At 32.9% G+C, this 16,518-nt stretch overlaps 1 protein-coding gene across 1 annotated transcript in view; it reads right to left on the minus strand.

Annotated features, from left to right (window-relative positions):
* Positions 1-600: 600 nt before the first annotated feature.
* LOC124359821 (nucleolar protein 56) overlaps positions 601-16,518 on the minus strand; it is a 37,233-nt gene continuing 21,315 nt past the window's right edge. Inside the window, exons 6-10 of the mRNA XM_046812877.1 lie at positions 6,567-6,819; positions 6,249-6,397; positions 3,265-3,398; positions 2,939-3,002; positions 601-1,351 (exon numbers count right to left, since the gene is read on the minus strand). Coding sequence (XP_046668833.1) covers positions 1,212-1,351; positions 2,939-3,002; positions 3,265-3,398; positions 6,249-6,397; positions 6,567-6,819 — 740 coding nt within the window. The 3' untranslated portion in view covers positions 601-1,211. The remainder of the gene's footprint in view (positions 1,352-2,938; positions 3,003-3,264; positions 3,399-6,248; positions 6,398-6,566; positions 6,820-16,518) is intronic.

Below are 16,518 nucleotides of genomic sequence, written 5' to 3' on the forward strand. Positions count from 1 at the left end.
TTCATTAGGGTCCTGTTCGTACTCTTCACCACTACCATTTGAAAAATCACGAAGTGAAATGTTTGAAGGTATATCAGGAGATTCCATGTCATTTGCATCGTTTTCACTAGATACATATTCATCTAAAACATCCAGAATTTCACTAGAATGTTCCAAAGTATCACAATCCATGTTTGTAAAATCACGCAACACCGCAGTCAGCAGTATGCAGTTGTAACGTATTGTCAAAACAAAGTATGACGTAATGCACTGCCTCCACAATTACGCATTGTTGCGATTATATGCACTATAACAAATCTTCATGACTAGATGTCATGTATGAATCCAAAATTTTAGCTTATTTTCTTCTTTGACAATTGCTATAACATGTACATGTTCTAAAGCAATAAAATTATTATTATTATTCATCTTTCAGAATTTGACTATTTTGATGCAATTTTAATATGAATATAATACAAAGCGCTGTTATATAGTCGCGGGCGCTACTTTGGCCGTCTTAATAGGCATTAATTAATTAGTCGCGTCCGTGACGAAAAGCGCTCAGAGGGTTAAAAGAAACATTGAAAAAAAATAAAGGATAAAAAACAACTTAATTTATGATTATATTATTGCAATATAATTTTATAATTTCATTAAACACAAAATAAGAATTATTTACACTATTTACATTTTCGGGTACAAACTGTAAAATCAAAGATTGTATTGTTAATGTAGATAACAACATGTTTTCATTAAAACAATAACTGTAAAACAGATATTGATTTTATCCCTATATTATGTAAATAAATTTACTAAAACAGAAAAATTGCAACCAATGGAGCTTTGTTTGAAAATAATTATAAAAACCATTTACAATTGTATTACAAGCTAAAACTATACTATAAATAAGCACGATACTCTATTGCTATTACCAAACTATAAGTTAATATAATCCATATTTGAGAGAAAAGATTTTAGAATTAAACCATGTAAGTATTTCAATAAGTTGCAGTTTGCACTTTTTGAATAATAACTTTATTCAAATCTGAAGCACATTTTGTGCTTGTCAGAATGTAAAATACTTTTTTGTACTACTTTAATAATTATGGCTAGAGTTTCTAATATCCTTTTTCCAGTGTCCATATTATATTTACACATCGTTCATAGTAAAAGTTAATAATTATAAAGTAGTTTTAAAACTTAATCTTAGCCTACATAAGAACCAGTTACATTTAAGGAACTTCTCCATTAGCACCAATAGACTTCTTCTTCTTCTTTTTCTTCTTCTTCTTAGGAGGTTCTCCATTTTCTTGGGTATTATTCTCAGTATCATCCTCTGCGAAGAATGATCCATTTAATTTGTTATCATCCCCTGAAACAAAACAAAACAAACATTACTTAATCTGGCAAATGATTCATCATTTGAACATTAATATCTTGACCTTTTATTTTTCAACATTCAGTTGAGTTAACAAGAGTTGCAAGATCATGCTTAAAAATCAGTTATTTTCTCATCTAGCACTTTTGCCCACTGGTAGGAAAATAACTATTAAATTATACTATGATATCAATATTCTAACCACACATCAAGGAGTATCCCACCTAACTTCATATGCTAACACTTGCAAAAAATACTCAAAAGCCAATTCCAACAACAGTTCTTTCTAGCATTTTAGTTTGAGGGTCTAAATCTAAGTTAACATGACTTGTTCCAAACCTTAACTAATTACATATTTTATTTCTTGGTGAAAAGAGGGAGGAAATTACTCTTCCTAAGATTACTTGGATTAAGTTCTGAATTAACTCATTAGCAACTTTACTCTGAAGACTAGCCAGCTATAAATAGTCAATATGATGATGTCATTTGAAATGACACATATTATATTGTTCTTTCAATGTTTGAGACTGTGATGTTTGTTTAGAAAGCCTCACTGATTACAATGGTTTTCCTTTGCAAAAAAGGAATCTAAGTTCTTTTTATTTGACGTTCACTCCCAGCTGACTAAGCGTGCAGCAGTTAGTCTGCTGATGCGCTTTGTTGAAAACTCATGGAAACATAATTTTTGTTCAATTTGTCAGAAACTTCGTGTCCTTGTTCTCTATGATAAATAGATTTCAAATAAAAAATTTTCCATGCTAAAAGTATTTTTTAGTTTTTATTTTTTTGTAATAGAATGGGTTAAAACAGAAGTATTTATATTTTTTGGTCTTTAATATTGTAGGGTACCTGCTACAGAGTTAATATAAGGCTATGTTTTCTTATAAAGGGATCTATACCAACCATTTTGACACCAAAAACATTTGATCATTGAAGAACTTGCCACAAAATCTTTTTGAATAGATTTAACCAACCTTACGTTTTATACAAGATAATTTGCTAAATGTAGTGTTGTAAAGAAATTAAATTTCTGAGGAATGTTAAATGTAGCCAATGCTAAAAGGCTAGAGCACATACCTTAAATTTTTAAGGATCAGAATGATGAAATTTGCTAAATGTAAACAATAACCAAAATTTTATAACACTTTACCTATCAAGAGGTTTAATGTCTGACAACACATACTAACTACAGCTGTGCTATTCAGTAGTCATTGTGTTGACATACTTTTACAGGACTCTAATTTAAAACTGTATTTCTCTGTGGCGCTTACTTAATGCAATCTCAATTTGGGGAGGTGGAGGGTAAGGAATGGGGGGAGAAAGAGAAGGAGGGTAAAAAGGATTGAACAAGTTGAGCGATGAAGGTAACGTTGATGAGGAATGGTGTGGTGTATGCATGGAAAAAAACAAATGAGGCATCTAGAAATTGAAGAAACAATTGAATTTATAATGAGTAATTGCCTAAACGATAAACTTATAATTATTTGAAAAAGGCTGATGTACTAAATCTATTTTTCAAGGCTTGAAAATGGATCTTACTGCAGTTTTTTATTGACAAAACGTGAAATAATGTTTACAAACCATTTCCCGATAGCTTTCTTTTCTTCTCCTTCTTCTTCTTCTTCTTCTTATTTTCTGCTGCAGCCTAGACAGATGAACAATGCAATGAGAAGAAATTCAACATGACTCCTGTTTAATTAATTTAGTTTATTACAGGACAATGCTTTTATTTTGAATAGTTGATAAATTTGTGATTTACTTTAGAAATGTTTGATGTAAATATTTGATAAAAATGAATTATTGTAACGGACTGTAAAAGAATTACTAATAAATTGACTGACACATTTAGTTGCAATTTAATTTTAATTTAATACAACTTAGAATAACTCACTCAGTCCACTACTCACCTCAAGAGTAACTGCTTCCTGGGCTTCTGTCATCACCTCAACATTAGGCTTCGGTTTCACCCCAGTTTCGTAGAACTTCAGCCTGTCTTCCACCTGCTGTCTCAGCTTCTCGCCATATACTGCTGTTTGAGTGTCTACAACAGGCCACAATTTTGTAAGAACATACACACCAATGTGAAAAATCAATCTAATTATTTCCTAAATATAATTATTCGATATACATAAGCTATAATTTAGTAATAATCAATTTACATCACTGAAAACAATAATAAATAAACAATATCAGATTGTAACTAACATCTCTTCCAGTTTACACAACGTAAAAACATTATTAACTTATTTTTTATGTTAGTTACAACACCAGCCATGTAAGTCTAAGAAAATAGGAATTTCCGCATGTACATTTTAAAGTATAAAATTAAAAATTTGTCCATACTCCTAACAGATGCCAAGGTCACGTGAAGAAATGTATGAGAAGATGTTAGACAACTTCCCAAAGCTGTTTATATCATTAATCACAAAAATAAATACTGTATTATCAACTTCTGAAAAGTGCAAGAAACTGTTGCTCTTCTCTATGAACATAAGTTTTATGTGATTAATAAATAAGTCATAAAAGACATATTGGAAAACACCTATAAGACCCGATAAAGCTCAGAAAAGTTCAGACGTCATCAGTATGTTTTGTGAGGGAATTGTTCACTGATGCATCAAAAAATCAATTGAAGACTCTTGACAATTGGAAAAATATAAAACTGATAGTTATTAAAATAAAACTTTTCCAATATGTTTATTATTAAATAATTTGTGGAGTCGTCTGACAACAAAACCTTTGATTTAGAAAGGCCTCATCTAAAAAATAAACAATATTGGAAAAGTGTTGTTTTAATAACTAGTAGTTTTCAACAAACAATAAATATCTTCAAAGAAGTTTCACATTTCTGTGACATTTCATTCATCTCAAAAGTCACAACTGTATCAATGGGAAACTGTAAGTAGTGATGGTCAAAATTTAGAATTTCAAACCCCAAATCTGAGCAGTACATAATGAATTTCTGATCCTTGAATATAACATTTTCATTTTTACTTTGTACCATCAAATAAGGAACCAAGAAAAACTTGTAACTGTTATAAAATACATGTTTCTGCCATAAAAAGAAGTACATTAAAATGCAGACTACCACCTGACCTAATGGTTAAAAATAGTATTCCTATAAAATGTTTATCATTAGGCAAAGTGAACCATAGTATGTTTAATATTAGAAATATCAAAATCTATTAATGTTATCTTTATTATCAGGTTCAAAAATGAAGTTTCTTTGAAGATCTTTACAAATTCTGACAACCAGCGTTACTATGAAAGTTTCAATGCTGTAGCCTACAACCAATTTAAATAATTTTTTAATTTTTTTTTTGAATGAGAGGTTTATATATTGTGTGGTTTGTGTAATTTTAATAAATATCTAATAGGCTATGAGTAAGAAAAGTTGATCACAATCTGAGTGAGATTTTGGAAAACATTTGCATTTTAATAAAATAAAAGTATGGATTTTGAGTAGAAATGTTTATACATTAAAATTTCACTTTTACCTATTCAAATAAACAGATGAGGAAAGTTTGTGAAAAATACAGTATACGAGGTATGGCTATTAAATAACGGGACTGATATTGTAAAAAAATTTGTTTTCAATTTAAACATAATTACTTATTATCACCTTCAATATACACCCCTTCTCTATCCCTGCAACGCTCCATGCAAATTTTCCATTGTTGGAAACAATGCTGAAAGTCATCTTCTGTCAACTCTTTCAGGAGTCTTGCCGCTTTTTCTTGAACAGCTTCTACGGATTCAAATCTCGTACCTTTCAATGCAGATTTCACCTTAGGAAAAAGATAAAAGTCGCATGGTGCTAGGTCTGGCGAGTAAGGTGGATGTTCTAACACTGGGACGCTGTACTTGGTCAGGAACCGCTTGACAGATAACGCAGAATGAGCTGGCGCATTGTCTTGGTGCAAAATCCATGATTTGTCCTTCCACATTTCGGGTCGTTTTTTTCTTACTCTTTCATGTAGTTTATTAAGTACCTCATGATAGTAATGTTGATTAATTGTTTGACCTTCAGGAACCCAGTGAAGGTACACAATCCCACGAATGTCGAAAAAAACAATCATCATTGATTTAAATTTTGACTTGCTCATTCTTGCTCTCGGTGAAGTTGAGGTCTTCCAATGTATGGATTGGCACTTCGTTTCCGGATCATAAGTAAAAAACCACAATTCATCACATGTTATTATTTTTTCCAATAAATTTGGGTCATTTTCAATGGCATTCAAAGTGTCAGTACAAACATTTTTACGAGCTGCTTGTTGATCAATCGTAACCATTTTTGCACACACTTTTCGCATGTTCAAATTGTCATGTAAAATTTGCCGTACACATTCTTTATCAATGCCTACAGATTCAGCAACTGCACGAATGCTTAATCGTCGGTCAGACCGAGTCAAATTAAAAACTTTTTCGACATTGTCTTCCGTTTTTGATGTTGAAGGACGACCTGGCCGCGAATCATCTTCCACATCTTGTCGATCATCTTGAAAACGCTTAAACCATTCAAAAACACGAGTCCGCGATAAACATTCACTGACATACACTTCTTTTAGTAAATTATAGGTTTCGATAGCGGTTTTTCCAAGTTTAACGTGAAATTTAATAACAATTCGTTGCTCTATTATTACGCTAACCATTTTTCCGGCAAAACAAAATAACAACACTTACATAAATGAAGGTTATGACACAACAATGTTGTTTACAGAAACGAGACTAACTGCATTCTGAAGAGGAAGTCTCAAACTACACAGCTGTTGGTCATTGTTGGTTGGCGCATGTGCACTCGTTCCACTGCAGCGTCAGTCCCGTTATTTAATAACCATACCTCGTATATATAATAATGTAAATTATACAAGTTTAACATAAGTTTACTGACCTGCAAAACAATCAATGCGAGATGCTATGGAACATTTATTTGCAAGGTATCTAGAGATACGGCCTTTGTTTTTTTGGCCAGCCCTTCCAATGAATGTAGAATTAAACAGGAGTCCATACTTTGGTGTATTGGTTCTTGTCTTAAGAGCCCTGCAATCAGATGAATTAAATTAATGAACCTCAATTGTTAATTCCTTATTCATACAACCTACTGTTTTAAATTGAAAACACTGTGTAAAAGGTATCCATTATCACGAAGAGAATCAATTAATTCTCTTCAGTAATTCTTGTATAAGGAAGAGAAGAATCAGTAGCTCACCTGAAAAGAGCTTTTTCAGCTCCTAGTATTTGTACTGTTGATGCAGGATATTTTGCAAGATTGGTTAGACTGCCTGCATGGGCAATCAACCTAGCGCCCACTTGGTCTCCTATCAGCTGTGCTAGATTAGGGGCCACACCCTCCATCTTGCTGTGCAAATATTCAGTGAGCTGCTTGCGGTAGTCCGATAGACTCACCACTCTGCGAGCGAAAGTCTCTATATTCATCAGGTCTATCACTGATATGTCCATACCTGTAAAAAGTTAAAATGTACTCAACAAATTCAATGTAACAACTATAAAACTGATACCACCATTTATGTGCTATTATTTCCAATATTTAAAAAATATTTAGTTCCAAAACCAATTATCACAAGTAATGAGTGAATGTTGCTAACTGAACACTTCAATATATTAAAGATATTTGAATTAAGACCAAATAGATCGTCATGCCTCCTCTAAAATATTTTTTCTCTAAAATTTTAATTCTTTGTACTTAAATTCTAAATACCGATCAGCATTATAAAAAAGTGGATTCTAATTCATTTTTCTACAAAGTGACTGAATTGGTATATATTTTCATTTGTTTACAGTGAATTCTTGTGATGTTTACTTATCCATTCTCATTTACTATTTGTTATTTTAACTCGTATATGCTTAACTCCACAAAGTTGCCACAGGTTTTCTGGCAGTGTGTTTAATCCTCAGTAGGTCTGATGAAGCAATTCATTGAGATGAAAATGTAAAATTTTGGTTACACAACAAATTCAGATCATGTAACCAACATGTGACTCAGCTTTTAGTCCATGCAGAGCAGCACATAACCAGTGCACTTGTCTACCCCATTGGGTTCAAAATCGTTAACATAAGCTAGAATATTTTCATATTCATAAAAATACAGATGTTATTAAAATTTGTAAAATGTATACTCAGGGTTCCCACTTCAATCTAAAATACTCAAATTCACGGCTAATTCACGGTTTTCACGGTTAAAAAAATTAAAATTCAAGGTCGGAAAGTTTTCATGAACAACGTTACCGGTACAAACAAAAATCGTGTTGGAGAGGGGCGAAGTTGAGACGTAAACACTACAGACGCAGGCAGAGCGGTAAAATACAATATAAAACTTCTTCCCATTTGACTAACGATGTCATTGGTCCGTGCAGGAATTGACGGAAACGTCTAAAAGAACGAAATAACAATAGGCTTCGGTTACGACGCAAGCAATGAGCGGCGAGCCGCCCGATTTTATGTGCGATTTGCTACATAATGAATATAACAAGGCAATATTATTTTACAAAAACAAAATCTTCATCATAACAGTCATCAAAGCAATGACAAAGACAAATTTCAATATAATTAGCATGCAACATAGCTCATAATTTTCTTTTAACTTACAAGTTTGTTGAAATCTGAAGAGAACTTTGTTGACACAGGTTAGACAAGATGCAGGGTGACAGGATTCGTACGTTGGCTAAGGCTAACTCGTTTGAGTCCATGAAGTACACTTGCGTTGATTATTAAATTATTTTCTTGTTTAACGCATTATTATTATTATTTCGATCAATTTCTTCCACAGGAAAATTTTCACATAATCACAGGTTCACATTTTAATTAGTACATAAGAAAAGGCAATTTTATTGAAATTTAAAATAACATATAAACGTTAAATGTATAAAAATTATAATACAACTTGTTATAAAAAAAGTTATTTGGTACCAGTTTATAAAAAAAAAATTATATTTGTAAACATAAATAAAGAAATTGATAAAAATGTCTAGAATAAAAGTGAATTACGATTTGCACTTTTTGCTAAGTTCCTGTATCTTATCGTCTAACTCAGCTGCCCTTTTCCTGACGTCGGACAAAACCTGGAATTTTTGTGCTTCCAATTCTTTTTTTCTATTGCAGCTTGCTTCCTCTCTTTCTTCAGAATTAATTTTGTCTTTCATTTCTTCTCGTTTGTTTTGCCAAGTGCTCCGAGTAGTGGGGCGTGGGAATTTTTTGGCAGCATGAACTAATTCATTAGTGATTTCCATTGCCTCCAATCCTCCTGCTGCTGATACGCCGTTCACAAACTTTTCTCAACGCGACTAAACTCTCCTCCTTCAAGTTTTCAACTATACACTGTTTGTTGACAGAGAAGCCTCTTTCAACAGAAGAATTTCCGTGAGAAAGTGTCAAAATGAGTTGAATGAAAAGCTTTAAATCTTTATATCAATTCTCACAATAAGAATATAAGATTGGAGTGGAGTGTCGAGCTGGGGAAACAAAATCTTTCATGTTGAGACATGAAACCAGCTGTTGTCCGAGGATGGGGGGAGTGTAGTACACGATATACCCCTCCCCTTCCACTCTCATTGACAGTAGACAACAAAGGTTATTTTTACCATAACATCGCTGCACCACATTACAATAAATGAACCTTGTACTACGATATATATTTTTCATCTGCATTGAAATGATTAATAACGTTAACGTAGTCGTATGGAACCCGACAAAATTATACTTGGACGACTTCCTCGATTTGTAGTTTTGTAGTAATAAAGCTTAACACTACAAAGTTAACTTGACGTTTGTTGTTTCCTGGTTAGAAAAATGCAATGGTTTTTTTTTCTAACGTTTTTATAACATGACGTTTCATTTGCAATATTTTACTAATACATTATACAATTTAAACACACAATTCACCATAAAAGATTTAAACCGTGTACACTCGTAATATCCATGCAGCTTAGGAATCATAAAAAATATTATTGATAAGGAAAAACGCATATCACTACCGTTTAATATCTAAAGAGATGAAAAATAAAATTGTTTTCTCAAACGACCTTACTGGTAATTAAAACAGTTATATAGGCCTATAAAGTTATGGTCTCGCTGCGTTAATTGATATGTGTCGTGTAGGTTCTGCTCCGTCACATTATTATACTATTTATTTACGCAAGACCCTAAATTAATTCAATTTATTGTCCACCATAAATTAAAAATTTTTTATAATTATTACATTGTGTTAACAGTCATTACACACAACGATATAGATATCGTACTGAATAGCATTTTTCTCATTAATATTTAAATAAAATAAGGGATTTAATAGAATGAAATTAAGTTAAAATGTAATTTAAATTCCTTACATTAGATTAAGGATTTTGTATACTTTTTTTTATTTTATGAAAACAATAATAGACTATATCTGATTACAATAAAACTCCAATACGGAAAAGTGTTTACATTAAACGACAATCTATCAAGTAATTAAATTGTGTTATAATCTCGCGTTCAATCAGAGAATGCCTTGTTTACAGCCGCGTAGCGTAGCCAAGGCCCGGAACCTGGCGACAGACAAAGACAGGCCTCACGTGATTTGAGCCGGAAGCGTCATCTCCCACCGGCCCTTCCTTTTCCTCATTTGTTTTATAAACCATATTATCAGTACAATCGCTCAGATAGCAGCACCTGTCAAACTTCGTGGTCTATCCCCTACATTGCGTGCTACTTTTTACTTTGCAATAGCGAAGGTCAACTTTCCCATATGATCGTCTTGACGACGACGACCCGTGTTGGATTTTATTTATTCAAAAGTTGTAGAGAGATTATTCACGGTATGTAAACAAAATTCACGGCTTATTTAAGGTTTTTTCACGGTGAACGAAATTCACGGCTTATTCCCGGTTTCACGGTTTTCACGGTCGGGTGGGGACCCTGATACTGTATTTACACACAAATTGTACAGGTAAGTTAATGGTATTTTTTTGCCAATACACTTATTCTAATATTGTAAAAACATTTGTTCTGTATAGTAATTTAAATGCACTAACTAGCTATCCAAGCTTCACAAGCAATTTTCAAAATAGAAGGGTGTACCTTCTTAGTGTAAGTACCTATGATTTTAATATGATGGAGCCCTAATTCTTTACGCAAAAGTAAGCACATGCACACCAGCTGTCCAAAAGTCCAGGGACGGTTAAATATTTTTGCAGAGATTAAAGTTAGAACCACAAAACTTGGTACAAAGTAACTGAACATACATATCTAATTTACCACATATTTAGTGACCTGCTACTTCCTTAAAGGGATGGCCCATAAGTAGCCAGAAGAAAATCTTAAATGTAAGCATAGGTTAATAATGTACATAAATTAAGTCTTTATTAGTAGAGTACAATGTTGCAAACCCGACCTAAAATGGACAACCTAGCTGGAAATGGCAACAGTTCCTTTGATTTGATGTGCACATAACCCTATACTTACATTTAACATCTTCTGACTTTATGTGGGCCGTCCCCCTGAGGAAGTAGCGGGTCAATGAATATGTGGTAAATTAGATTTTTATGTCCAGTTACTTTGTACCAAGTATTGTGGCTCTATCTTACATATTTTCAAAAATATTAAAACACCCTGGGACTTTTTAAACACCTGGTATCCATGCCATTACCTATTATTTCAGTGCCAGTGTACAAGAGATACAACTTTTGCTGGTTCATATTTGCTTCATGAATGTAGGAGCATACATTTATGGTTCAATGGCATTAGAAATGTAATTTATTTCTAATGCCACGGTTGAGTTCGCCTGTCCCTATACCTCCATAAAGAAAAAAATACATATAAAGGTAAAAAAAATGACTTAGGTAAAAAAGTGTTGACCTCCGGCCCTTGTAATCTATGTCCGGTCTAAGATATCTCCATTGCTTAAGTTGAGCTTGCCTTGTTGTATTGTTAAATATATGTACATACGTAGCACTGAAAAGCTCTATCACTGCACCCTTTACATATAAAGGGTCTAAAAATGTTTATTGACACCATTTGAATCCACTTTCAGTTCAGTTATGGTGCCACAGTTGAGTTTACCTTGTTGCCCTGATCAAGAAAATAATTACATAAAGACCTACTTTGATCAAAAAGCGTCAGCTACTGGTCCTTGTATCTACTTCCGGTCTAAGATATTTTAAATGCCATAGATGAGTTGGCCTTTTCATAACGATGAAGAAAATATACATACTCATGTTCAATTGATAAGTTACTGCAATCAAAAGTGTCTATAAAAACTGTCCAAATTAACTACCTGTCTAATGTATTCATGGTTAACAGTTAAGTGTTCGTTGTTGCCCTTACCAAGAACATTATATACATATATATGAAACAATTTAGATTAAAAAGTACCTCTAAAATATTTCTGGTGTTATAATTGATTTTTATTGTTTAGAAAATATATGACTACTTTGGTCGAAAAACATCTCTTTCCATCAGTTGTATTCTGCTTCCGGAATAAATTAAAAATCCTTGAAACTAAGTTCATTCGAAATAGTCGTTTATAATAAGTTTAGCGTGATAAAAGTCTTGTTGATTTTCAGACTGTAGTCTGGGAAAGAATGATTTGTTGAGGTATGTTTATGTTCATTTCTCTGTTTCTTTACAGTACTCTAAAAATTCTATACACAATCTCAAGGGAGCCAACCAGTTTCAAATACCCTTATGTGTGAACGTTCACGGCTTTATTCATTAAAGAGGGTTTTTATAACATAGTTGAAATAGTATTTCTAATCGGTTAAATGGTTTAAATTTGTCACTTGTGCAATTGGTAGTAAAATTAGGTAGTAATTTTGTCTTTGCAATCTACATTACACAACTGATCAAGCACCATATATAAAATTTTCTAAAAACTTAAAGTGTAAACAAATGTTTTTTCCTCTTTGGCCAATTTTAGCTGAAAGTGTTAACAGGGTGTTTACTCTCAGTTAAATATGGATAATGTTTCATAAATATTATCATTTATATTTCCAAATATAAAAATATTATGGACAGCTTTTTCTATTCTTCTCTCCATAAAAACCTTCCATGGGTTTCAACAAACATTTTAAATAATGAATTAGCCGGATTAGCTCAGCCATTCTTGGGATTGGCGCTTAGCAATACAGTGGAACCTGGCTAATTCGAAATCTTCTTTAATTCAAATATTTATATTGGTCCCTAGCATTTTCTATATAAGTAATGCAAAATATCGTGGTTAATTTGAAGTTTATTTTGGATAATTCGAACTTTTTATTCGAACCCACGAAAAGACGCTGCATTCTTTCTAATCGCAAGGCCATTGGACACAGATCTAGCCACCCTCCTGCCCGGCCGGCCGGCTCGGCCCTATCCTTCCTATTGTATTCTATTCTATTGTTTTGTAGACGTGACTTCGGTTGTCCAGTCTATGCATATGGACCAGGGGATCATAAAAAATCTAAAACAGTTTTACAGACGTTTATTGGTTGAGTACTGAAGATAGCGACGCCCTAACAATCAAGTTAGACATTCTTCAAGCCTCTCGCATGTGCAAGAAAGCTTGGGACAAAGTAACGCCCGAAACGATCAAACATTGCTTTAAAAAAGCTGGTTTTGTAAAAAAGGAGGACGACGGCGAAAAAACCCAACGACATTATAGCGGAAGCGGTACCTTCAGTTGACGGCTGGGAGGACGTCATTACTGACCCTGCCATCTCGTTTGAAGATTTTGTCAACGTGGATGAAAATGTTGTAGTATGTGATGAGATAATAGACGCGGAGATCATCGCTTAAGTGCTCAATAATAAACAAGATGGCGACATGGCATCGGGTGACGAAGACGGCGAGTCATCAGTTGGGGTGGAAATAAACGTTCCAAGTGCGGCCGAAGCAGCACATCACATCATGGAACTTAGACGTATTTTTGAAAATAAAAATGACGTAAGTGAGTCTATTTTCAATTCATTGAATATGGAAGAATCTTTTGTGTTTCTGTTAGAAATGTTTTGAAAGACTTAACTTTAGAAAACAAGTGAAGTTTTCCGACTTCTTTCGAAAAAATTAAATAATATTGTACTGTATAATGTTCCTTATCACCATTCAACTTATTTTCTTTTATTCAAAAACAAATAATGCAATTGTGTATTTTTTAGAAAATTCATTAGTCAATTTTGCACTGTTTTGCCATACTTTGCTTGGTAGAAATGCACAGAAAAACATACATTTACAACCATTCATGTTACTTTCAATAAAGGTTTTCAGCAAAGATGTGAAGTGCCATTATTTTAAGCCTTTAATTCTTAACTTTTTTAATTTTTGGATAATTAGAATTTTTTTATTGGTCCCTTGAGATTTGAATTATCCAAGTTCCACTGTACATTTAGTAATTTATTTTTTTATTATAAATTTAATTAGGAAACATCCATTTCTTTACAATAATCAATCAATTTCTATTTTTTATAGATGATCAAAATGAGAATTTCCAGAAAATTAAACTCCTTTTATACTAAAATATTTGAAGATAACCTGTAATGTAGACAGTTTTACTGTAATACTATATAGTTTCATATTTATATCTCATTACTATACTATGTAAGATCAGAATGCATAAAAAATATATGAATAATCTAATAGTAAATATAAAAAAAATTAGATAATAGTCTTCCAACATAAAAATAAACTATAAATAATTATTTCTCTTCTTTGCACTATTTATTAGGAAATACTAATTTATAATTTGCTCCAAGATTCTAAAATTTATAATTTTGTTACTTTAGGCTTCAAAAACAACAAACAATAAAAATATTAAGTCCTTATTTTTATTTTCCTTAGTATAAAAATAACTGTTCTGAAGAATTGAATTGTTATTGGATCAGAGTTTTAGTATATTGAAGGGTATGTGTATTTATAGTTGCAAAATTGTATTATATAGTTATGACATTTTTAAGAAATGCTTGCAAATTAATTTGTGGCCTATATACAAGTGCTCTTTGACACTAAAAAAATTGTATGACAAAACATTAGGAATACATATTTTTATTATATAATATGCCAGAAAGGGAGAAAAAAAGTAAACAGTAAAAATCAGATGAATCAATGAGAGTAGTGGGTTATTTTCCAAATCATCAATATGTGACATATTGTTTCAGGATAAGAGTCAGTACAATAAGAATAGTCTAGACCTAGTTTAGTTTTCTGTAAAAGAGCAATTTTTTAAGTAATAATCAAGAATTGATTGCATCACAACACCTCACTCATTACACCACATTATAACTACAATTAATACACAAAACTACCTCTTTTATACATAAGTCACATAACTATTACTTTATCCAGTGTACTTGCAAAAATTTTAAGAGAAATATGTCAAAAACCAACTTGTGAATTATTTAAAAATTAGCAATATAATTTATCAAAACCAATTTGGATTTAGGGGTGATAGGAATTTGAATGATGCTTTATTTTGTTGACTAACGAGTTATATGATGCTGTGGACAAAAACAGGAAGGCTCTGTTGGTATTTATTGATTTGATTACAGCGTTTGACACAATTAATCAGGACTTATTAATTAAGAAACTAAATTTCTTGGGGGCTCACGATACAACCTTGAACGGCTTAAATACTACTTCCGAGACAGAAGTCAGGTTCACGGGGAGCTAAATTCAAGGAAGACCATACAGTACAATGTAATTCAAGGAAGTACTTTAGGTCCTATATTATTCTTGATATATATGAACAATTTAGATAAAATAAATAATGGTAAAATATTTTTATACGCGGATGACACAGCTCTTTGTTTCGAGGGGTCCAGCTGGCCAGAGGTGTATGGGACGGCTGAGCATGGTCTGAACACTGTAAAGCGCTGGTTTGACCAAAATGGACTCACCATCAAAACAAAGTGCATGGCTGTAGCACTTCGGACGGGTCATGATCCGGAAAATTTACATCTGAGGCTTCACACTTGTGGCGGATTGGCTAGCTGTATGTCATGTGAATGTGTAGAGCGTGTATCTGAATACAAGTATTTAGGAGTAATTTTTTATAATTGGTTGAAATGGGAAGCTCATATTCAGTATATAAGAAGTAAGTTAAGGAAACAAATTTTTATTTTTAAAAAACTTTGTAATATATTAACATTTGATGTACTAAAAATGGTTTATTACAATCTATTCTGCTGTACGGAATTATTGCTTGGGGTGGGACATTTAAGAGCTTGTTGTTACCATTAGAAATTGTCCAAAAAGAAATTATTAAAGCTGCCTTGAAAAAGTCTTTATCCTTCAGAATTGTCATTTGATGAATTTAAGGTTTTTAACGTTAGACATTTATGTTAGAAATATTATAATGTACATGTTCAAAACCCACAGTTATATTTTTAACCAAGTAACCCATAGTTACTCGACCAGATTGGCAGTGTCCTCTGGTATTATTGCCCCGAAATTAGAGAAGTCTATCAATTGCACAAATTCACACTACATTACAAATATACAGAGAGAGAGAGAGAAGAGAGAGAGAGAGAGAGAGAGAGAGAGAGAGAGAGAAAACTTTATTACATAAGCTTTGAGCTTAGAAATGGTGTCACAAGATACATTTATTTTAAAATTCTCAAGTCACATCTTTAAACAGTTTTTGAGTTTGATGTCTTCAGCTTGTTGGCCTTCTATCACAGCGGGCTACAAACTCCTCAATGCTATACACAGGGTCCTCAAGCATCCACTTCTGAAGTCTTCTCTTGAGTGTCTTCGGTTCCCGCATTTTAAGTCCACTGGAAGGAGTTAAAAAGTCTGGATCCAGCATATGACGGCTTCTTAGAAAATCTGGAGGTTCGGTGTACAGGGAGATTGAAATTCTCACGGTTTTCGGGTGTTGTGTTGATGCACATTTTGAATTTCTTGGTAAGTTGAGGGTAGTCGAAAAGGCAACAACCTCGCAGATGTAAATGGCAGCCAATGGAAGGATTTGGAGAGTTCTGAAGACATCCCTGCAACTATCTTCCCTCTGAAGGCCCCCAAGAACTCTAACAGCACGCTTTTGAAGAACAAAAACTCGCTGGGTGTTTTCCTTTGAACAATTTCCCCAGAAAATTATCCCGTACCTCAGTTGGGATTCAACAAGTGCATGATATGCTGCCCGTGTTGCATCAACTGTTCCAACACTGTTGATTCTTCTCAGGGCAAAGATGGAA

The sequence above is a fragment of the Homalodisca vitripennis genome, chromosome 4 (assembly GCF_021130785.1).
Source record: "Homalodisca vitripennis isolate AUS2020 chromosome 4, UT_GWSS_2.1, whole genome shotgun sequence".
NCBI classification, from domain to species: Eukaryota; Metazoa; Arthropoda; class Insecta; order Hemiptera; family Cicadellidae; genus Homalodisca; species Homalodisca vitripennis.